This window comes from Muntiacus reevesi, chromosome 1 (assembly GCF_963930625.1).
Source record: "Muntiacus reevesi chromosome 1, mMunRee1.1, whole genome shotgun sequence".
Classification (NCBI taxonomy): Eukaryota; Metazoa; Chordata; class Mammalia; order Artiodactyla; family Cervidae; genus Muntiacus; species Muntiacus reevesi.
This window is the reverse complement of record NC_089249.1, coordinates 46,081,942-46,107,240: the sequence shown is the minus strand read 5'-3', so window position 1 is coordinate 46,107,240 and position 25,299 is coordinate 46,081,942. Positions and strand designations below refer to the sequence as shown.

The 25,299-nt window shown below is 40.1% G+C and overlaps 1 protein-coding gene across 1 annotated transcript in view; it reads right to left on the bottom strand.

Annotated features, from left to right (window-relative positions):
* LOC136168399 (antigen WC1.1-like) overlaps positions 1-25,047 on the bottom strand; it is a 112,113-nt gene extending 87,066 nt beyond the window's left edge. The window contains exons 1-4 of the mRNA XM_065935850.1: positions 24,981-25,047; positions 13,333-13,647; positions 9,228-9,536; positions 8,829-9,137 (exon numbers count right to left, since the gene is read on the bottom strand). Of these exons, the coding sequence (XP_065791922.1) occupies positions 8,829-9,137; positions 9,228-9,536; positions 13,333-13,647; positions 24,981-25,047 (1,000 nt within the window). The remainder of the gene's footprint in view (positions 1-8,828; positions 9,138-9,227; positions 9,537-13,332; positions 13,648-24,980) is intronic.
* Between the last annotated feature and the right edge of the window lie 252 nt (positions 25,048-25,299).

Sequence of the window (25,299 nt, the reverse complement as noted above, 5' to 3'; positions counted from 1 at the left end):
ACCAGATGGTCAGTACCAAAATCAGATTGATTATATTCTTTGCAACCAAAGATGGAGAAACTCTATACAGTCAGCAAAAACAAGACCAAGAGTGGACTGTGGCTCAGATCATGAACTCCTTATGGCAAATTCAGACTTAAATTGAAGAAAGTAGGCAAAACCACTAGACCATTCAAGTATGACCTAGATCAAATCCCTTTCAATTATACAGTGGAAGTGAGAAATAGCTTTAAGGGACTAGATCTGATAGACAGAGTGCTTGATGAACTATGGGCAGAGGTTTGTGACATTGTAAAGGAGGCAGTGAGAAAGACCATCCCCAAGAAAAAGAAATGCCAAAAAGCAAAATGGCTGTCTGAGGAGGCCTTAGAAAGAGCTGAGAAAAGAAGAGGAGTGAAAAGCAAAGGAAAAAGGAAAGATATACCCATTTCAATGCAGAGTTCCAAAGAATAGACAGGAGAGATAAGAAAGCCTTCCTCAGTGATCAGTGCAAAGAAACAGAGGAAAACAATAGAATGGGAAAGTCTAGAGATCTCTTCAAGAAAATTAGATACACCAAGGGAACATTTCAGGCAAAGATGGGCACAGTCAAGGACAGAAATGGTATGGACCAAACAGAAGCAGAAGATATTAAGAAGAGGTGGCAAGAATACACAGAAGAACGGTACAAAAAAGATCTTCACGACCTAGATAATCTCGATGGTGTGATCACTTACCTACAGTCAGACATCTGGGAATGTGAAGTCAAGTGGGCCTTAGGAAGCATCACTATGAGCAAAGCTAGTGGAGGTGATGGAAGTCCAGTTGAGCTCTTTCAAATCCTAAAAGATGATGCTGTGAAAGTGCTGCACTCAATATGCCGTAAATTTTGAAAATTCAGCAGTAGCCACAGGACTGGAAAAGGTCAGTTTTCATTCAAAATCCAAAGAAAGGCAATGCCACAGAATGCTGAAACTACCACACAATTGCACTCATCTCACACGCTAGTAAAGTAATGCTCAAAATTCTCCAATCCAGGCTTCAACAAAACATGAACTGTGAAATTCCAGATGTTCAAGCTGGATTTAGAAAAGGCAGAGGAACCAGAGATCAAATTGGCAACATCCATTGCATCATCAAAAAAGCGAGAGAGTTCCAGAAACACGTCTATTTCTGCTTTACTGACTATGCCAAAGCCTTTGACTGTTTGGATCACAGCAAACTATAGAAAATTCTTCAAGAGATGGAAATACCAGACCACCTGACCTGCCTCTTGAGAAATCTGTATGCAAGTCAGGAAGTAGCAGTTAGAACTGGACATGGAACAACAGGCTGGTTCCAAATAGGAAAAGGAGTACATCAAGGCTGTGTATTCTCACCGTGCTTATTTAACTTATATGCAGAGTACATCATGCAAAATGCTGGGCTGAATGAAGCACAAGCTGGAATCAAGACTGCCATGAGAAATATAAAAAACCTCAGATATGCAGATGACACCACCCTTATGGCAGAAAGTGAAGAAGAACTAAACATCCTCTTGATGAAAGTGAAAGAGGACAGTGAAAAAGTTGGCTTAAAGCTCAACATTCAGAAAACTAAGATCATAGAGTCTGGTCCCATCACTTCATGGCAAATAGATGGGGAAACACTGGAAACAGTGGCTGACTTTATTTTGGGGGGCTTCAAAATCACTGCAGATGGTGATTGCAGCCATGAAATTAAAAGACGCTTACTCCTTGGATGGAAAGTTATGACTAACTTAGACAGCATATTAAAAAGCATATTATTTTGCCAACAAAGGTCCATCTAGTCAAGGCCATGGTTTTTCCAGTAGACATGTATGGATGTGAGAGTTGGGCTATAAGGAAAGCTGAGCACCAAAGAATTGATGTTTTTGAACTGTGGTATTGGAGAAGACTCTTGAAACTCCCTTGGACTGCAAGGAGATCCAGCCAGTCAATCCTAAATGAAATCAATTCTGAATATTTTTTGGAAAGAATGATGTTGAAGCTGAAACTCCAATACTTTGGCCACCTGATGCGAAGAACTGACTCATTGGAAAAGACCCTGATGCTGGGAAAGATTGATGGCAGAGGAGAAGGGGACGAAAGAAGACAGGATGGTTGCATGGCATCACTGACTCGATGGACGTGAGTTTGAGAGGACTCCAGGAGTTAGTGATGGACAGGGAGGCCTGGTGTGCTGCAGTCCATGGGGTCGCAAAGAGTCAGACACAACTGATCAACTGAACTGACTGACTGAATAACATCAAACCCATAAAATGCCTATGAGAAAATCCAGTTAAAGATGTGCAAAACATTTGAGAGGAATTCAAGACCTAACTGAATGAAGGGATATATTTTCCCAATGAATTGGGAAACTCAGTGCTGTCAAAGTCAATAATTCTCAAATTTATATACAGATTAAATATAACTGCAATAAAATTCCCTTATGCTTTTGTGTGTGTGAAACATGACAAGCTGATTCGAAATTTATGATATTATTGTTCAGTTGCTCAGTCATGTGCAACTCTTCGCAACCCCATGGACTGCAACACATCAGGACTCCCTGTCCATCACCAACCCCCAGAGTTTACTCAAACTCATGTCCATTGAGTCAGTGATGCCATCTCATCCTCTCATCCTCTGTTGTCCCCTTCTCCTCCCACCTTCAATCTTTCCCAGCTTAAGGATCTTTTCAAATGAGTCAGCTCTTCATACCAGGTGGCCAAAGTATTGGAGCTTCAGCTCAAAAATGTATACAAAATACAAAATCCAAGAGTGACCTAAGCAGCTGGCAAGAGAAGCAACAACATAACTTCTTTAAATTAAAGTTACCCAGGAATCAACATTGCTAGGAGAAATATCAATAACCTCAGATATACAGATGACACCACCCTTATGGTAGAAAGCGAAGAAGAGCTAAAGAGAGTCTTGATAAAGTGAAAGAGGAGAGTGAAAAAGTTGGCTTAAATCTCAACATTCAGAAAACTAAGATCATGATATCCAGTCCCATCACTTCATGGCAAATAGACGGGGAAACATTGGAAACAGTGAGAGACTTTAGTTTTGGGGGCTCCAAAATCACTGCAGATGGTGACTGCAGCCATGAAATTAAAAGATGCTTACTCCTTGGAAGAAAAGTTATGACCAACTTAGACAGCATATTAAAAAGCAGAGACATTGCTTTGCCAACAAAAGTCTGTCTGGTCAAAGCTATGGTTTTTCCAGCCTATAAGGATGTGAGAGTTGAGCTAATCTGAGCACTGAAGAATTGATGCTTTTGAACTCTTGAGAGTTCCTTGGACTGCAAGGAGATCCAACCAATCAATCCTAAATGAAATCAGTCCTGTATATTCTTTGGAAGGACTGATACTGAAGCTGAAACTATGATACTTTGGCCATCTGATGCAAAGAACTAAACTTTTGGAAAAGACTTTGATGCTGGGAAAGATTGAAGGCAGGAGGAGAAGGGAACAACAGAGGATAAGGTGGTTGGATGCCATCACCAACTCATTGGACAGGAGTTTAAGTAAACTCCAGGAGTTGGTGATGGACAGGGAGGCCTGGCATGCTGCAGTCCATGGGGTCGCAAAGAGTCAAACGTGACTGAGCGACTGAACTGAACTGAGACTTACTATATGTATTTAGACACTCAGTCATGTCAAATTTGTTGTGACCAAACAGACTGTAGCCCACCAGGCTCCACTGTCCATGGGGTTTCTCCAGGCAAGAATACTGAAGTGGATTGCCATGCCCTTCTCCAGGGGATCTTCCCAACCCAGGGATCGAATCCAGGTCTCCCACATTGCAGGCAGATTCTTTACCATCTGAGCCACCAGAGAAGGTTCAATACTTACTTGAAGTTACAATAATTAAGAAAATGTGGTATAGGGGCAAGGATAGACAAATGACACACAGTGGAACAGAATAGAGTCCTAAAGAAGTGCTCAGATGTATGCACCCTTTCACTTATCACAAAGATGGCACTGCAGTGGGGAATAGCATTTTCAGAAAAAAGATTCTGCTTCAACTGGATGCCCATATGAAAGCATGACACTTGACCCTATTCTTCACAGATATCAATCCTAGAATCAGTGTACAATGTTATGCAAAAGAAAAATAATTTCACTTCTGTGAGGTATTCTCAGAGAACATTTTTGTGATTTTGTAGTAGACAAAGTTCTTTTCAGAAGGATTTAAGGAGCCTTGTGGACTGGAACAATAGACTGGTTCAAAACTGAGAAAGGAGTACTGCAAGGCTGTATATTGTCACTCTGCTTATTTAACTTATATGCAGAGTACATCATGTGAAATACTAGGCTGGATGAAGCACAACCTGGAGTCAAGATTGCCAACAGAAATATCAATAATCTCAGATATGCATATGACACCACCCTTATGGCAGAAAGTGAAAAGGAATTAAAGAGTTTCTTGATGTAAGTTAAAGAGGTAACTGAAAATGCTGGCTTAAAACTCAACATTCAAAAAACGAAGATCAAGGCATCTGTTCCCATCACTTCATAGCAAATAGATGGGGAAACAGTGGAAACAGTGAGAGACTTTCTTTTCTTGGACTCCAAAATCACTGCAGATGGTGACTGCAACCATGTAATTAAAAGACGCGTGCTCCTTGTAAGAAAAGCTATGACCAACCTACACAGCATATTAAAAAGTAGAGACATTTCTTTGCAAACAAAGATCCAACAAAGATTTGGTTTTTCCAGTAGTCATGTATGTATGTGAAAGTTGGATCATAAAGAAAGCTGAGCACTGAAGAACTGATGCTTTTGAACTGTGGTGTTGGAGAAGACTCTTGAGAGTCCCTTGGACTGCAAGGAGATCAAACAGTCAGTCCTAAAGGAAATCAATCCTGAATATTCATTGGAAAGACTGATGCTGAAGCTGAATCTCCAGTTCTTTGGCCACATGAAAAGAAGAATTGACCCGTTGGTAAAGACTCTGATGCTGGGAAAGACTGAAGGCAGGAGAAGAAGGGGATGACAGAGGATGAGATGATTGGATGTTATCACTGACTCAATAGATATGAGTTTGAGCAAGCTCCAGGAGATGGTGAAGGACAAAGAAGCTTGGCGTGCTGCAGACATGCGGTCACAAAGAGTCGGACATGACTGAGTGACTGAACTGAACTGACTGACTGAAGGAGCACTACATGTACAGAGAAAAAGGTCATAAGTCAAACCGAATATTAGTAACTTGGCTCACTGAAGTACAGCATACCATTAAGAAATTAAAATATAAGACCAAGAATTAAACACACAAAAATCATAAAAAATATTTCTGCCAGAAGTCATAGTCATGGTAATTTGCACATTTGTATTTGTAATAGTCAAGAACTGGAAATAAATTCAAATCTCTGCCATTACTTGAATGAATCAGTGCATGGTCATGTGATCATTCAAAGGAATATTATATAATAATAAAAATTAATAAAAATATTGCCATAAACAACATCATGAGTGAATCTCAAACACAGTTTGGAGTCAAAGAAATTAGACTCAAAAGAAAACATACGGTATGGTTTTACCTAAAGTTCACAAACTGACAATATATTCTAAGGCAGTACAAGTCTTAGGTAAGCAGTCCTCCCAGGAGAGGAGGGGGACACAGCTATTGGGAGGCAATAGTGATTCTGTGGTGTTATGAATGTTCTCTTTGTAGATCTGGGTTGGAGAACATGACCTAGGTGTACACTTTATTGTTTGTACTTTGTTCTCTATTATTATCCTTAAATAATAATATTTCATAAAAACTATTATTCATCTAGGCATTTCTCTCCCTGACATAGCACTTTTTAGCATTTATGAGCACTTCTTTCCCCTGAAAAAATGAGTGAACAATGAGAATGTTATGGAGGAGGACCTTACGGAGCCTTCTCAGGACAGACCACCCTCATGTCCTACACGTGCCTCTGTTTGTAGAAAAACCTAGCCAAAGAATAAATTTAATCACAGAAATGAAAAAAAAATCAGAAACAAAGGAAAGCAGTCAAATAGGACAAAATAATAATAGTTTGAACATGAAAGTGACATCACTCAGTTGTTTCCGATCTTTGTGACCCCATGGGCTGTAGCCTACCAGGCTCCTCCATCCATGGGATTTTCCAGGCAAGAGTACTGTAGTGGGCTGTCATTTCCTTCTCCAGGTGGTCTTCCCGACCCAGGGATCAAACCCAGGTCTCCTGAATTGCAGACAGATGCTTTACCATCTCAGCCACCAGCATTTCATCTTGTGCTTGATCCAACCCTACATTTAGCATGATATACTCTGTGTATAAGTTAAATAAGCAGGGTGACAACATACAGCCTTGGCATACTCCTTTCCCTATTTGAAAACCATCTGTTGTTCCATGTCCAGCTTTAACTGTTACTTCTTGACCTGTATACAAATTTCTCAAGAGGCAGATAAGGTGGTCTGGTATTCCCATCTCTTGAAGAATTTTCCACAGTTTGTTGTGATCCACACAGTCAAAGGCTTTGGCATAGTCAATAAGCAGAAGTAGATGTTTTTTTCTGGAACTCTCTTGCTTTCTTGATGATCCAACAGATGTTGGCAATTTGATCTCTGGTTCCTCTGCCTTTTCTAAATCCAGCTTGGACATCTGAAATCTCATGGTCCATTTACTGTTGAAGCCTAGCTTGGAGATTTTGAGCATTACTGTACTAGTGTGTGAGATGAGTACAACTGTGCTGTAGTTTGAGCGTTTCTTGGTGTTACCTTTCTTTGGGATTGGAATGAAAACTGACATTTTCCAGTCCTGTGGCTACTGCTGAATTTTCAAAATTTGCTGACATATTGAGTGCAGCACTTTCACAGCATCATCTTTTAGGATTTGAAAGAGCTCAACTGGAATCCATCACCACCACTAGCTTTATTCATAGTGATGCTTCCTAAGGCCCATTTAACTTTACATTCCAGGATATCTGGGTCTAGGTGAGTGAACACACCATCTTGGTTATCTGGGTCATGAAGATCTTTTTGTATAGTTCTTCTATGTATTCTTGCCACCTCTTCTTAATATCTTCTGCTTCTGGTAGATTCATATCATTTCTGTCATTTATAGTGCCCATCTTTGCATGAAATATTCCTTGGTACCTCTAATTTTCTTGAAGAGATCTCTAGACTTTCCCATTCTATTGTTTTCCTCTGTTTCTTTGCACTGATCATTGAGGAGGGCTTTCTTATCTCTCCTTGCTATTCTTTGGAACTCTGCATTGAAATGGGTATATCTTTCCTTTTTCCTTTGCTTTTCACTTCTTTTCTCAGCTATTTGTAAGGCCTCCTCAGACAACCATTTTGCTTTTTGGCATTTCTTTTTCTTGGGGATGGTCTTTCTCACTGCCTCTGTACAATGTCACGAACGTCCGCCCATAGTCCATCAGGCACTCTGTCAGATCTAGTCCCTTAAAGCTAGTTCTCGCTTCCACTGTATAATCAAAAGGGATTTGATCTAGGTCATACTTGAATGGTCTAGTGGTTTTGCCTATTTTCTTCAATTTAAGTCTGAATTTGCCATAAGGAGTCCATGATCTGAACCACAGTCTGCTCCCGGTCTTGTTTTTGCTGACTGTATAGAGCTTCTCCATCTTTGGCTGCAAAGAATATAATCAATCTGATTTTGGTACTGACCATCTGGTGATGTCCATGTGTAGAGTCTTCACCTGTGTTGTTGGAAGAAGGTGTTTGCTATGACCAGTGCGTTCTCTTGGCAAAACTCTGTTAGCCTTTGTCCTGGTTCAATTTGTACTCCATGTTGTACTCCAAACTTACCTACTATTCCACATGTCTCTTGACTTCTTACTTTGCATTCTAGTCGCCTATAATGAAAAAGACATATCTTTTTGTTGTTGTGAGTTCTAGAGGGTCTCATAGGTGTTTCATAGAACCATTCAACTTCAGCTTCTTCAGCATTACTGGTTGGGGCATCGACTTGGATTACCGTGATACTGAATGGTTTGCCTTGGAAACAAACAGAGATCATTCTGTCACTTTTGAGATTGCATCCAAGTACTGCGCTTAGGACTCTTTTGTTGACTATGGCTCCTCTGTTTTTTCTAAGTGATTCTTGCCTGCAGTAGTAGATATAAAGGTCATCTGAGTTAAATTCACCCATTCCAGTCCATTTTAGTTCACTGATTTCTAAAATATCAATGTTCACTCTTGCCATCTCCGGTTTGACCACTTCCAAATTACCTTGATTCATGGACCTAACATTCCAGGTTCCTATGCAATATTGCTCTTTACAGCATCAGACTTTACTTCCATCACCAGTCACATCCACTACTGTTTGTTGTTTTTGCTTTGGCTCCATCTCTTCATTCTTTCTGGAGGTATTTCTCCACTGATCTCCAGTAGCATATTGGGCACCTACCGAGCTGGGGAGTTCATCTTTCAGTGTTCTATCTTTTTGCCTTTTCATACTGTTCATGGGACTCTCAAGGCAAGAATACTGAAGTGATTTGCGATTCCCTTCTCTAGTGAACTACAGTTTGCCAGACCTGACAAAACCTCCACCTGTGCACTCCTGAAATTCCCATTTAAAAATTCTTACCCCTGATCACCAAGGAGGAGCTGGTTCTTTGGTACATTAATCCTCTGTCTCCCCAGAACTGCTGCTTTCCTCAATAAAGCTATCTTTAATTTTACCCCACACTCCTCTCTCAGTATTGGATTCTTGAGTAATGAGCAGCTGAAATCTGAGTTCAGTAACAAGAATAAATATTTCACTACAGAATATCTTCCTTTTTAAGCCTGTTTTCTCTTTTTCTCTGCTTTAGGGAGATTTCACTCCAGGAGCATCCTAAATATAGTAGCCCATCCCTGTCTTACCTGAGCAGATCACAGAGGCCGTGTTGCCATGGGAACAGTCAGGAGCACCCAGGGCAGTCACAGGGCATTGCCACAGGAAGGACTCAGCCCCTGAGCAGTGAAATCGGGCTTTCCAGAGTCGATCACTTCCTTCTGCTCTGTTTGGGGTGGAGATGGCGACGCCACAGCCAAGCTGACGGCAGACAACATTGGCATTGGCCAGACTCCAGTGGGAGGCACAGAGAGCTCTCCATTGTCCAGAAATATTCATCTCCACCCATCCCTCACACTGAGAGGAGCCGTTTGTCATGAGTCGGACTTCTGAGTATGCTGGTAGAAGAAGACAGGATTTCAGCAAAGTCTTACTTTTTTTAGCTGAACCGACTGTACATGGAGGTTAAGTCCTGCCATGCATCTCACCTGAACAGACAACCTGAGCAGCTCCACTGTGGTGGCACGTGCCCCCTGGACAGGGCACTCTGGGGCAGACCCGGAGCTTGGGCTCCTCCCCCTCACACCTGAACTCTTCAGCCCAGACCCGGCCATCAGACTCTCTGAAGGGTACATGTCCCAGGATAGACACAGCCTTGCCACACCCCAGCTCTGCACAGATGACCTGGGCAGTGGGGAGTGTGAAGTTCCCATCAGATACTGGGGTCCAGGCTTTTCCAGAACGCACTTCTACTCGCCCTGAGCAGGGTCCATCCCCTCCAGCCAGACGCACAAATCCTAAGAGAAACAAACAACAAACCCAGTGAGTGTTCATGAAACTGGCTTGACAATTGAAAGCAACACCTCACAGGCAATGGTGTGAGAGCTTTTCTTTCCTGCAGTGAAATAAGAGGGGATAAGAAGAGAGAATTTGACTGTCATTATAAAAATGCATTTTTCATGAGCAAGTTTCTGAAGAGATATCCAGAAGGATTGCAGGGTCAGTTTGGAATGGCTGAATCCTGAGAATATATATTGGTTAGGAATGTTAATTCCTATCTGGGGGCCTGGAAACTAAAGTGCCCAAAGAAACTGCACAGTGGTAGACATTCAAACAGGTGCAGAGCTGAACAAACTGAGAGTGAAAAAAGACCATGGGATTCAAAAGGTTAGAGGTCTAAGAGCCAGAGAAGTTTAGAACGTCATCCTGAGATTTCTGGGGCTAGAATTTTGACTAGTTTTCTCTCAGAGCCAATATTCAAGTCACTGAGGACAGGGAACATCATGCAGTCTGGATCTGAGGGCAGGCACTAGGTCACAATTAGGTAATCTAATTGTGAAAGAAGTTATTCACAGAAAAGTTTGGAAATGATGAAAGCTCAGAGAGTCATAGGAGAGGGAGGGAATGGTCCTAGCCATTTTTGTTAAAAACCTAGGATTTATGAACACAACTAAGAGAAAGTAAAGTCTCAGTGGGATTATGCAAGACAACTGAGTTAGTTGATTATTTCAGATTATACATGAGATACTTAGCAAATGTGGAGGAGTAATGATAGTTTAATATATTCTAACTCTATCTATATGGCGACTGCATATTCCTTTCCTATTTGTATTTCTGAGATAAGAAGCTGGCAAGCTATACAAAAGAAGAGTGAGAGGAAGAGAGCAGAGAGCAAGCAAGTCATATATATTTTAGTGATTTCTAAATTGCAAAAGACTCAATGGGGGGGGGGGGGAGATTCAATAGGGATGAAATATAGATTTGGAAACCAAATACTTGTTCAACAAGATTTTAACAACTTTTATCTCCGTGCTTCTCACATTTTCCACCTAACACTGCTACCCTTTCCCATTTCCCCCAATGCAGGAATGAAGAAACAATCTTAAGAGCTACAAAAAGATGAAAAGGAGCTCCAAAAGGAAAGAACTTCTATAGGGAGTGAGATGGGGTGAGTTAAAGGGGGAGTGGATGGAGTATGAAAGAGAGACAAAAAAAAAGACTCATGTTCATGATTTCATCCTTCAGGGACCCTATTTGGATAGAAAAAAAGGTAATCCAATGGGAAACAATCCCTGCACATCATAAAGAATAATTTTTTAAATAATTTGCATGGTTTCTGAGTGTGCTCATTATTATTTACATACATGGTGGAATTTCTCCTGGTAAAGGACTCTGATTGCATAAGTATGTGAACTTTGAAGTCTCAAAAAGAATGATGTAACAGAATGAAAATCTACTTTAGAGAGCAGGAGAGAACAGAAAAGACACCACAGAAATTAAAGAATTGAAGGATTAGCTTGACCACTGATATAAGAATGAATGATGAAAGAGAGGATGATCTGCTGGTCTTTTATTATTTATCCATTTCCATCTCCCCAGTGAGGCCCAGGTTAGGACCCCTAGTCTTCTCTGGCTGGGAATTTGGTTACAGGCTACACATTCTAATTAAAGCATTTTTATTTAACTGGTTGTTTTTGTTGCTCAGTCACTCAGTTGTGTCTGACTCTTTGTGACTCCATGGACTGCAGCACACCAGGCTTCCCTGTCCTTCACTATCTCCCTGAGTTTACTCAAACTCATGTCCACTGAGTCAGTGATGCCATCCAACCATCTCATCTTCTGTTGTCCCCTTCTCCTCCGGTCTTCAACATTTCCCAGCCTCAGGGTCTTTTCCAATAAGTCAGTTCTTCTTATCATGTGGCCAAAGTATCAGAGCTTCAGCTTTAGCACCCGTCCTTTCAATGAGTTATACAGGGTTGATTTCCTTTAGGATTGACTGATTTGATCTCCTTGCTGTCCAAGGGACTCTGAAGAGTCTTCTCCAACACCACAGTTCAAAAGTATCAATGCTTCAGTGCTCAGCCTTCTTTATGATCCAACTCTCATGTCCATACATAACTACTGGAAAAAAACAACTTTGACTATATGGACATTTGTCACAAAGGAATATCTCTGTTTTTCAATAAGCTATCTAGGTTTCCCATAGTTTTTCTTCCAAGGAGCAAGCATCTTTTAATTTCATGACTGCAGTCACTGTCCATAGTGATTTTGGAACCCCAGAAAATAAAGTCTGTCTCTGTTTTCATTTTTTCCTCATCTCTTTGCCATGAAGTGATTGGACTGGATGCCATGACATTAGTTTTTTGAATGTGGAGTTTCAAGCCAGCTTTTCACTCTTCTCTTTCACTTTCATCAAGAGGCTCTCCTCTGTTCCTCTTTACTTTCTGCCATTAGGTTGGTGTCATCTGCATATCTGAGGTTATTGATATTATTAATTAATTCCATGAGATTAAAAATTTAGAAAGAACAAGAAAGAAGTATTTCTTGCATTCTGGTTTATATACCCTGATACATGTGAAATATTCAAATATATGCTGAATAATCAATAAAGTCTTATAAATATATCAGGATAGAGACTTCTGAGATATAGTATATCTTTTTTATTTTCTACTTGATTTTAAAATTTACAGGGAAGAATAAGTGTGTGACAATTTCAAGAAAATGAATAAATAGAAGGCTAATGTGAGTAAAGATATTAAATATAATAAAGATATATCCTTGTCTAGTCTCTTGCTGTGTACACACCTGTGTCCTTAGGCACACATAGCAACCTCCATACAACACCCGGCCCCTCAGTGCTGCTCAGAGAACCTCACAGTTGCCTTCATCAGCTCCCATTGCCATTCTCCTTCCTCCCAGCTACTATAAAACCTTTTCCACCTTCTTCAAAAATTATATTTGTCCACTTACTCCAAATAAGCCCCCAAATGCAATTCTCTTATATCATTGAAGTCATCAAATATAAACTATATAATCTCTTATCATAAAATAAAGAAATTCAAATTTTATTACCTCCACCTTTGACTTGTCAGCACATGGCTAAGTGTTCCTCCAAAGACTCATTTATACAGATATTTTAAAGTAAAAATTGGAGAGAGAGACTTTTCTAATAACAATGGAAGAATATATGACTCAGAGCATTTCATCAACAATTCTCTACCATCAAAGAACTATGAGCATTTATGTCTAAATTTGCAAAGGAAACTTGAAATCTGGCACAAATCCATAAGAGTCTCTGATCTGTTAAATGATATCCTCTGTAGGGATACCCTCTATATAAGTCAATTATGTCCTCCTACAGTAGGAGTAGCCTCCACTCGTACTAACCTAGTGCAAAATAATGTCTCACACACTTTGTATAGAAACAACTCCACCCAGGAAAGTACATCCTCATTTTTGTCGCTCCCTCTCATAGCCTTCCTGTACAAAGAGAATGTGTATGTGGCGGTTAGCAAATGTTTCACTCTTACAAAACGTGAACTATGAAAAAAGTCATGAGGATTTATTTTAACTGGGAGAATGAATAAAGCTATTTTAGTGTCAGGTAAGACCACTGGAGAAGAAAAGAATAGCAGAGACTTGTAAGAGGAAAGCATATGAAGCTCATAGCTCATAGCTACAGTGCACTCAGGGTGGATGGGTAGTTGTTTCAGTCCTCTCTAGCCCACACGTCTCATATTGTCCCTCTGATCAGACACCAGCTTTCTTGGAACTTTCCTTTCTCCCAGCTGGTGGGCAATGAACTGACCATACCTGAGCAGATGACTCCTGCATCCTGGCTATGATCGCAGTAGTGCTTCCCCCAGCCCCGGGAAGGGCAGTTCCACACGTGGGACTCCTTTCCTGTGCACCTCACGTTGTCCAGCCAAATGGGCCCAGATCCTGCCCCAAAGGAGGAAGAGACAGTGGCATCGAGGGCTTCTTCACAGCCCAGCTGCCTGCACACCACGCGGGCATCATTCAGGTCCCAGCGGTAATCACAGATGGTGCCCCAGGAGCCCTGGTCACGGATCTCCACTCTCCCGGCGCAGGGACCGCCCCCGTCCACCAGGCGGAGCTGTTTGCTGCCTGAGGAGAGAGAAATGGGACAATGTGGGTGTTGACCTGGGGAATGAGAAGGGTCTTCTGTCCTGTGGGAGCCTCACCTGAGCAGTAAGGGGCGCTCTCCTCTGAGGCTGCAGACCCTGCTGATTCTGAAATGGAGTCATTGCACTGGGGCAGCAGTGGGGTCTGATTTCTTACAGCAGTTGCAAGAGAATTAATAAGGTTGAAAAATAGGAGGAAAAAAACCCAGGAAATATTAAGTTGAAAACACTCTAAAGAGTAGCCTGAGACAGAAGGTGTTACAAGGTCATATCAGTGTTAACATTCTGATCTGTAGAGATCTGCACAGCATCTGAGAAAGATTTACAGGAAATGTTGGTCTCTCTTCCCAGAGCAGTTAAATGAGTTCAGAGTCACAGGAATGAGCTGGCAGCTGGATGGATTCCATACAAACCACACACACTTTGATGCCATTTACTTAAGAGTTAAAGGGGTTGATTAAAGGGAGTGGAGTCAGGAACTGGCCTCATCAGATGCCTCAGATAGCAGTCATGAATCCTCTACCATTAGAATCCTTCTCCTTGGTACAGTCATTCAGAACTGAAAAACAAATGGATTCTGAGATGTCTTGGTTTACCCCAGAATATATCACTTTTGGTTCTAAGCTTCAGACTTCAGATCTGGAAACTCAGCTTCAAAAATTGTGATCTTCTTGAGTGGATTAAACAATTTGTATGAGAGATGATGTCAGGTAACATTGATTGACATTGGCCAGATTCCACTGGGAATCAGAGAATGTTCTTCTTCTCCATCACACAATCCCTCCTTGGACTTTGTGTCAAGAATCTCTGTTATTCAAATTTTGGAGTTATATGATCTTGAGGAGGAAATAGTGTGTATGTGTGCTTAGTCGCTTCAGTCATGTTCAACTCTTTAAGACCCGATGAACTGTACCTCGCCAGGCTTCTCTACCCATGGGATTCTCCAGGAAGAATAGTGGAGTGGGTTGCCATGCCCTCCTCCAGGGGATCATCATGACCCAGTGATCTAACCAGTGTCTCCTGCTTTGCAGGTGGATTCTTTACCACTGAGCCACTGGAAAAGCCCTTCTGGTTCTATCATTGAGCAGTAATAAGTTACATTACTGCTCTGAAAGCCCTTGAACTAATAACATTAACAGGCTCCCTGTATTCTTCTCTCTTTTTATACATAAAAGTGACATAAAGAAAGGTTAAATAGTGTCTATCAGCGCTGCACTTTAAGTAAATAATGAAGTAGAGAATTAAACCTAAAATTTTCCACTTCCAGGGAGAATGGAGGAGTTCATAGCAGGCCAATCTGTCTTGCTGGGTCTTGCTGGATACAACTTTAAAAGATGAAAAATGTTTTTTAAAAAACAGTAAATGTATTTGACATTTGCTAACACAACATGAACTAAATATGCTAAAATTCTAAAGAGTGGAGATTATTTCAATGTTAGTCCAGGATCTATAGTGTTTTTTTTCTCTATGGGAATTTCCCAATTCATTGCATAATTTAATGATTCAGAATCTGGGCTTGGGCAAGCAGAGGACTACTGTTGTGACAGGGAACCAGCATAATTTGGGAGTTACCTGGTGCTGAGTGACAAAATTAGAGTCTTGAGAGCCTCTCTCACACAGCACGTTTTCTCCTCAAATATCTGCCCAGTATATAAGCTGTGAAGGGCAGGAAGCTAGAGAACTACATAAAAAGACTTGGAAAGCAGAGTCATTCTCATTCTCTTGGGTACTGAGCTACCAAAGAATCTAGGCTCTGAACTGAAATCTCTTAAAGTCCATGTCATAGGGACAGAGAAATCAGAAGTGGGCTGAGTGTTACCAGAACTGCAACCCACACTTGTTACAGCTCAATTTTAGGTTATATTTAGATGTTTGAATGGCATCTACCACTTCCCCCTACCTGTCTAGCAAAACAAAGGGTAAATCTTTACAGGCGTTAAAAAAGTATTGGGAATAGCTTACTTTTTCATATATAATTTATAGTATTCAATAAAAAATAACATGACATTTGACAAGCTAGGATAACATGACAAATGATCAAAGTGAAAACAAAAAATAAGAGAATGCAAAGACACACATGATAGAAATGTTGGATTTGGCAGATAAGGAGTTTAACTAAGATTAATGTATTTAGGGGAAAAGAGAGAAGAGAATAAACAGGTAAAAAGATGAAAAAAATACCAAATAATCATTAATAAATAAAAATATCAAAGGAACCATTGCCAACCATAAAAAGTGAATGAATAAGTTAAAAGAATTTTAGATAGAACTCAGAATATAGTGACTTAGAGAAGTTCTAATGTGTTTCCTGGTAGCTCAGATGGTAAAAGTGTCTGCCTACAATGCAGGAGACCTGGGTTTGATCCTTGGGTCAAGAAGATCCCATGGAGAAGGAAATGGCAAACCACTCCAGTACTCTTACCTAGAAAATCCCATGGATGTAGAAGCCTGGTAGGGTACAATACATGGGGTCACAAAGAGTCAAACAAGACTGAATGACTTCACTTTCACCTCTTTCAGAGGAGTCCTAAAGATGAGTGATGAGAAGCAGAAGAAGGAGTAGGAGGAGAGGGAAAAGAGATCTAGAGACAGAGAGACAGAACTACAGAAGTAATATATGAAGGTATAATGATAGATAATTAAAAAAAAAAATAAATGGAAGAGTATGAAAACCCCCCACTCTTAGTAAAGCTGCTGAAACTCCAAAGGAAAAAGGGAAATCTGAAATAATAACAGATATAAATAATACTAAAGAAAGAAAAAAAAGGAATGAAAAGGGAACATAAAGCAAGTGGATCAATTAAGAAAACAGAAAGAGAAATTAACAGAAAAATGCCATTCACCATTGCAATGAAAAGAATAAAATACTTAGGAATAAATCTACCTAAAGAAACAAAAGATCTCTATATAGAAAACTATAAAACACTGATGAAAGAAATCAAAGATGACACAAATAGATGGAGAGATATACCATGTTCATTGATTGGAGGGATCAATATAGTGAAAATGATATACTACCCAAAGCAATCTATACATTCTATGCAATCCCTATCAAGCTACCAATGGTATTGGTAGAACAAATAATTTCACAATTTATATGGAAATACAAAAAACCTTGAATAGACAAAGCAACCTTGAGAAAGAAGAATGGAACTGGAAGAATCAACCTGCCTGATTTTACTATACCACAAAACTACAGGCAGAAGTTCATGACACTATACAGGAGACAGGGATCAAGATCATCCCCAAGAAAAAGAAATGCAAAAAAGCAAAATGGCTGTCTGAGAAGGCCTTGCAAATAGCTGTGAAAAGAAGAGGAAAAAAGGAGAAAAGGAAAGATATACCCATTTGAATACAGAGTTCCAAAGAATAGCAAGGAGAGATAAGAAAACCTACCTCAGTGATCAATGCAAAGAGATAGAGGAAAACAACAGAATGGGAAGACTAGAGATCTCTTCAAGAAAATTAGAGATACTAAGGGAACATTTCATGCAAAGATGGGCTCAATAAAAGACAGAAATGGTATGGACCTAAAAGAAGCAGAAGATATTAAGAAGAGGTGGCAAGGATACTCAGAAGAACGGTACAAAAAAGATCTTCATGACCCAGATAATCACAATGTGTGATCACTCACCTAGAGCCAGACATTCTGGAATGTGAAGTCAAGTGGACCTTAGGAGGCATCACTATGAACAAAGCTAGTGGAGGTGATGGAACTCCAGTTGAGCTATTTCAAATCCTAAATGATGATGCTGTTAAAATGCTGCACTCAATATGTCCACAAATTTGGAAAACTCAGCAGTGGCCACAGGACTGGAAAGAGTCAGTTTTCATTCCAATCCCAAAGAAAGGCAATGCCAAAGAATGCTCATACTATTGCGCAATTGCACTCATCTCACACACTAGTAAATTAATGCCCAAAATTCTCCAAGCCAGGCTTCAACAGTACATGGACTGTGAAATTTCAGATGTTCAAGTTGCATTTAGAAAATGCAGAGGAACCAGACATCAAATTGCCAACATCTGCTGGATCATTGAAAAAGCAAGATTTCCAGAAAAACTTCTATTTCTGCTTTAATGACTATGCCAAAGACTTTGACTGTGTGGATCACAATAAACTGTGGAAAATTCTGAAAGAGATGGGAATACCAGACCATCTGACCTGCCTGTTGAGACATCTGTATGCAGGTCAGGAAGCAACAGTTAGAACTGAACATGGAAGAACACACTGGTTCCAAATAGGAAAAGGAGTATGTAAAGACTATATTCTCCCCCTGCTTATTTAACTTATATGCAGAGTACATGATGAAGAACACTGGGCTAGAGGAAGCACAAGCTGGAATCAAGATTGCTGGGGGAAATATCAATAACTTCAGATATGCAGATGACACCACCCTTATAGCATAACGGGAACTAAAGAGCCTCTTGATGAAAGTGAAAGAGGAGAGTGAAAAATTTGGCTTAAAATTCAACATACAGAAAACTAAGATCATGCTATCTGGTCCCATCACTTCATGGCAAATAGATAGGGAAACAGTGGAAACAGTGGCTGACTTTATTTTGGGGGGCTCCAAAATCACTGCAGATGATGATTGCAGCCATGAAATTAAAGACACTTACTCCTTGGAAGGAAAGTTATGACCAACCTAGACAGCATATTAAAAAGCAGAGACATTACTTTGTCAACAAAGGTCCATCTAGTCAAGGCTATGGTTTTTCCAGTAGTCACGTATGGATGTGAGAGTTGGCATATAAAGAAAGCTGAGCACTGAAGAATTGATGCTTTTGAACTGTGGTGTTGGAGAAGACTCTTGAGAGTCTTTTGGACTGCAAGGAGATCCAATCAGTCCATCCTAAAGGAGAACAGTCCTGGGTGTTCATTGGAAGGTCTGATGTTGAAGCTGAAGCTCCAATACTTTGGCCACCTGATTCTAAGAACTGACTTATTTGAAAAGATCTTGATGCTGGGAAAGATTGAGGGCAGGAGGAGAAGGGGACGACAGAGGATGAGATGGTTGGATGGCATCACTGACTCAATGCACATGAGTTTGAGTAAACTCCCGGAGTTGGTGATGGACAGAGAGTCCTGGTGTGCTTTAGTTCATGGGGTCACAAGGAGTCAGACAGGACTGAGCGACTGAACTGAACTGAACAACGGTACATTAATCAAGACACTATGATACTGGCACAAAGACAGAAATATAGATCAATGGAACAAAATAGAAAGCCCAGAGATAGATCCATACACCTATGAACACCTTATCCTTGACAAAGCAGGCAAGACTATACAATGGAGAAAAGACAATCTCTTTAAAAAGTGGTGCTGGGAAAACTGGTCAACCATCTGTAAAAGAATGAAACTAGAACACTTTCTAACACCATACACAAAAGTAAACTCATGATGGATTAAAGATCTAAATATAAGACCAGAAACTGTAAAACTCCTAGAGGAAAACATAGACAAAACACTCTCTGACATAAATCACAGCAAGATCCTCTATGACTCACCTCCCTGAGTGATGGAAATAGAAGGAAAAGTAATCAAATGTGACATAATTAAACTTAAAAGTTTTTGCACAACAAAGGAAACTATAAGCAAGGTGAAAAGACAGTCTTCAGAATGGGAGAAAATAATAGCAAATGAAGCAACTGACAAAGAATTAAACTCAAAAATATACAAACAGCTCATGCAGTGCAATACCAGAAAAATAAACGATCCAATCAAAAAATGGGCCAAAGAACTAAACAGACGTTTCTCCAAAGAAGACATACAGAAAGCTAACAAACACATGAAAAATGTTCAACATCACTCATTATCAGAAAAATGCAAATCAAAACCACAGTGAGGTACCATCTCACACCAGTCATAATGGCTGCTATCCAAAAGTCTACAAACAATAAATGCTGAAGAAAGTGCAGAGAAAACGGAACCCTCTTACCCTGTTGGTGGGAATGCAAACTAGTACAGCCACTATGGAGAACAGTGTGGACATTCCTTCAAAAACTGGAAATAGAACTGCCATATGACCCAGCAATCCCACTGCTGGGCCTACACACTGAGGAAACCAGAATTGAAAGAGACACATGTACCCCAATGTTCATCACAGCACTGTTTACAAAAGTCAGGACGTGGAAGCAACCTAGATGTCCATCGGCAGATGAATGGATAAGAAAGCTGTGGTACATATACACAATGGAATATTATCCAGCCATTAAAAAGAATGCACTTGAATCAGTTCTAACGAGGGGGATGAAACTGGAGCCTACTATACAGAGTGAAGTAAGTCAGACAGAAAAACACCAATACTATATATTAATGCATATATATGGAATTTAGAAAGATGGTAATGATGATCCTATATGCAAGACAGCAAAAGAGACACAGATGTAAAGAACAGACTTTTGGACTCTGTGGGAGAAGGTGAGGGTCAGATGATTTAAGAGAATAGCAATGAAACATGTATATTACTGTATGTGAAATAGATCACCAGTCCAAGTTTGATGCATGAAAAGGGTGCTCAAAGCTAGTGCACTGGGACAACCCTGAGGGAGGGGTTGGGGAAGGAGGTTGGAGGGGGGTTCAGGATGGGGACACATGTACACCCATGGCTGATTCATGTCCGTGTATGGCAAAAAACACTACAATATTGTAAAGCAATTAGCCTCCAATTAAAATAAATAAATTAATCTTTTTAAAGCAAACGGTAGATACCAACACAACAATATCAGTAATTGCATTTACAGTAAATAGATTAAGATAAAACAAAACTGACATAGATGTTCCTTGCATAATGCTCACCTTATATTATGAAAGCAAAGAAAGGTTGAAAGTAAAATGATGGAAAAAATGTACTAACTGTAAGAAAATTGGAATAGCTATACCAATGTCCCAGAAAGTAGACTTTAAGCCAAGATATACTAATTGAATTAAAGAGGGAATTTTCATGATTATAATGAGATGCACCCTTAATAAAGATACTATAGACAACAAAATTCAAGAAAGGTAACAGAACACAGCTTTGAAATATACTTGACAGATTGAAAAAAAGAAATAAATAAAATAACAGTCAAAATTTGGGATTATTGCTGTATCTTTTTCAGTAGCAGACAGAACAAACATTTAAAAAAAAAGAATACAGTAGATGTAGAACAACATAACTAGCACATTTAACTAAGTAAAATATAGAGCAATGTATTCAACAATGCAAGAGTTCACATTACTGTAAATGCACTAGGAACATTTACTAAAATGACCATATAATAGGACAAAATTTTTCACTCTTTGAATTCATACAGCATATTTACTCTGACCACAGAGGAATAGAATTAAGAAATTAATAAGAAAATATTGTTAGCCATCCCTATTTGGGGAAATTCAGCAACGCCCTTCCAAAAAAACACCTGAATCTGGGAATAAATTTAAAACTTACAAAATATTGTGAAATAATGATAATAAAGGTTGATAATAATGATAATAAACACAAAATAATGATATGATAATAAATTCTTCTAATAAAATTCAAGTAGTCCTTAAGGGAAATTTACACTCAAGATTTAGGGAAGAGGAAAGAGTGAAAAAAAAGGTAACCTTCTAATTAAGAAACTAGGAGATGAGAAAGTTTAAAGGATGTAGAATGTTGGGGTTAGTTTAAAAAGGAATAAAAATTAATGGAAAAGACGGTAAGCATAAGATAGAAAACATAGAAGAAAGCACTTTAAACATGGCTCATTGAAAATTGATGAACACTGAGCAATACTTAAGAAGAGCAGAGAGAAAATGAAGTTAACAATCCCAAGAATGAAAAGGGACATCACTATGAATCATACAGATTTTTTGGCCATGGTAAAATAAATTCAAAATAAGGTTTTGAATAGCCTTTAGTGAAACTGCAAAATTATTTGCATGGAATAAAACTTAATTCAATCTTGTTTTGAGATGAAGAATGGCATTTGAAAATATTAATGAACAACAAATAGGATTAGATAAATAAGTTATGATTCAATGACATGGGATGACTGAAATACTGGCAACCATATAAATGGCATAGAATATATTTTAACGAACAAAAAGAAATTTAAAATATATTATTTTGAAAGTGGATATAAAATGGTATTGGAAGAAAAGCTATGACCAACCTAGAGAGCATATTAAAAAGCAGAGACATTACTTTGCCAACAAAGGTCCGTCTAGTCAGGGCTATGGTTTTTCCAGTAGTCATGTATGGATGTGAGAGTTGGACTATAAACAAAACTGAGCACCAAAGAACTGAGGCTTTTGAACTGTGGTGTTGGAGAAGATTCTTGAGAGTCCCTTGGACTTCAAGGAGATCCAACTAGTCCTTTCTAAAGGAAATCAGTCCTGACTATTCATTGGAAGGACTGATGCTGAAGCTGAACCTCCAATACTTTGGCTACCTGATGCAAAGAACTGACTCATTGGAAAAGACCCTGATACTGGGAAAGATTGAAGGTGGGAGAAGAAGCAGATGACAGAGGATGAGATGGTTGGATGGCATCACTGACTCAATGGACATGAGTTTGAGTAAGCTCTGAGAGCTGGTGATGGACAGGGAAGCTTGGCGTGCTGCAGTCCATGGGGTCGCAAAGATTCAGACACGACTGGGTGACTGAACTGAACTGAATATCCAGTCGTGTGTGTGTGTGTGTGTGTGTGTGTGTGTGTGTGTGTGTGTGTGTGTAGGGACTGAGATTTAATGCAGAGATTGTGTTCAGAAAGAATGTAAAGGGAGCTGGTATATCCTGCCTTGAACTTTAGAGACAAGTGCAAGCTCAGAAGATATTTAATGCTCTTGGGAATGATAATACCAAAGTTGAAACTGACAAGTATATGGGGGCAAGCTCATGTGAACTGAGTTTCTTAGTACGTGAATATTTGCCTTAATAATATGATTCTACAGAGCATTCTCTCTGAGGAAACATGCTTGTTTGAGTGAACTGTGATTTCTCCTTAGCCTAATGAGAAATTCTTTCATTGTGCTCATAGCTGGAGAGGCCAAAATGGAATCAGAGAGCCAATTTTATATTTCACTCAGAGAGTCTACCTCTATTCTTAACAGCCTGCAAAGCCTGAAAAAATGACAACCACCATTATAATATGTCCCAAACCCAAGGAACCGGAAGTTTTGTTTTGGGGGTTTTTTTAAGATTTTTTTTGACGTGGATCTATTACAATATTCCTGTTATTATGTTCTGGCTTTTTTGTTTTTGTTTTTCTTTTTGGCTGTGAGGTATGTGAGATCTTAACTCCCCAACTGGGGGTCAAACCTGCACTCCTTGCATTAGAAGATGAAATCTTAACCCCTGGGAAGATGAAATCTTAACACCAAGGATATCTCCAACTAGAATTTGAAAGAAATATAGCAAGGGAGTGAAGAACAGAACTTCTTGTTCCTTTGGGGAGAAGTGGAGTTTCCCAAGAAAGAGAGACAGAGACTTCTGACAGCATTGGGGGGAGGGGGTGGCTTGAAATAAAGAGGGAATGTGGGATCAGGAAGGGTTGGAGAGATGGGCTTTACTAAAGCAGCCAGGAGCAAGGGCTAACCTGGAAAAGCTGACTTTCCAGGCATGTGACTAGCTCATTCTAACTTCAGGAACTCAAAGCAGGTGTCTTGGACTCTCCTCATTTCAGGGCACAGTGAAGACCAACTTTCATACAGCTTCTGTGGGAATGACAAGTGAGAATATTCACCACAGGGACATTCACAAACACAGAGTTCTTGCTAAATATTTGATCCATTAAGATGTCACAGAGCAAGCTTCTGCTCTCCAATGAGACAGGGAAAAATTGGCCTGCCTCAGTGGAGAACATCGTCAAGTCTCTAAGACTAAATCCCTCTTCTGCCTTCAATGCATCAGTCCATTGATGGCACCTACGTTTGATGTTAGTTTTTTTTCCTTTGCACAGAGGGGTTGGAGGACCACTGATCCAAGAGGTAGGAGGGGAAAATATTACAGGCAGGAAGACACAGTACTGCCAAATCCTATGCTGGGGAAAGACTACAGAAAAGCAGAAACACGTCTGAGCTGTGGGTTGTTTGTGGGGAAGAAAAAGAAACTCAGAGTTCGAATGCAAATGCAGGGTTATCCGGAGGTGTGATTACAGTTTCTACTGAGAGGGCTTTACTCATAGAAAGGAAGATTTCCATATTTGCCCTCACCATATATACATACACACATATCATCACCACCATTACCATTGCTACCAGTAAATCCAGCAGTCTAGCATAGAGAGTGTAGTTCTATGGAAAGTGAAGTGAAAGTGTAAGTCATTTAGTCATGTCCAACTCTTTGCAACCCCATGGACTGTAGCCCACCATAGAATTCTCCAGGCAAGAATACTGGAGTGGGTTGCCATTTCATACTCCAGGGGATCTTCCCCTCACAGGGATCAAACCCAGGTGTCCTGCACTACAGGCAGATTCTTTACCATCTGTGCCACCAGGGAAGTTCTATGGACTCCTATCTAAAAAATCAACTTCCACTGGGCAGATTTATTTCTGTTCACACATTTAGCCTATAAATACTCTTCCAATTCACCTTTACCCATTCCCTTATCTCACATATAGAGACACACACACATGCACACACATATGTATGTTGCTGTTTAGTCATTAATTCGTGTCTGACTCTTTGTGACCCCATGAACTATAGCCCACCCGGCTCCTCTATCCATGGTATTTCCCAGGCAAGAACACTGGAGTGAGTAGCTGTCCCCTTCTTTAGGGGATCTTACCGACCCAGGGATCAAACCTGCATCTCCTGCATTGGCAGGTAGATTCTTTATCACTGAGACACCAGGAAGTCCACACATATGTATGCATACACTCAAAGCATACATACATAAACACACATGTGCGCGCACACACACACACACACACACACATGTCCACAATCTAAAAGATCCGAAATACTGAACTGGTGGGGAGAGGTGTAAGATAAAGTATGAGAAAGACAGATCAGGGACCCAGTAACAGAGGCAGTCCCTCAGCCATAATCCATTAGAGGAAAACTGAGAAGTGGTCAGACATTTTCTGAGCTGTTAGGTGTACTTGGGGAGGGCTAAAAACATAGAGTTAGGTCTGTGAATAGAATTTATATCTCTGCAGCATATTACTGCTTAACTTGAAAAACTGAACCCCAAGGGAGAAAACTCAGCACTCACTGTCACTAAGGATCACATTTGGTCAAAACTAAATGGTCAACAAATAGAAAGGTATTGTCCTTACGGTCCCACGGATCATTCCTCTAGAATCTTATGGCTAATCCAGCAAGTCTGCTGAGTTTAAGAACACTTACCTTGAGCACGCGATAGGACGCTAAAGAGCAGACAGACAAGTCCCTGGAGAAAGCAGTGTCCATTCATGGTTCTCTGATCCTCTTGTCTTTGGGTAACAGCTTCAGTTTCCCCAAAGTACATGAGGAGTCCTCTGGGCCCTTAATGGAGGCTCTCACAGCAGGAAGGGGTTCATATAATCCCATCCCCTGACACTGCCATCTTCCGAGCCAATAGAAACGCTTCTTAACATCTTCCCTGCCATCAGACGCTATATAAAAGGAAACTTTCTGAAGTTCAAACACCAATTAGATGCCGAATCTTGAATATCTCCTTATATGA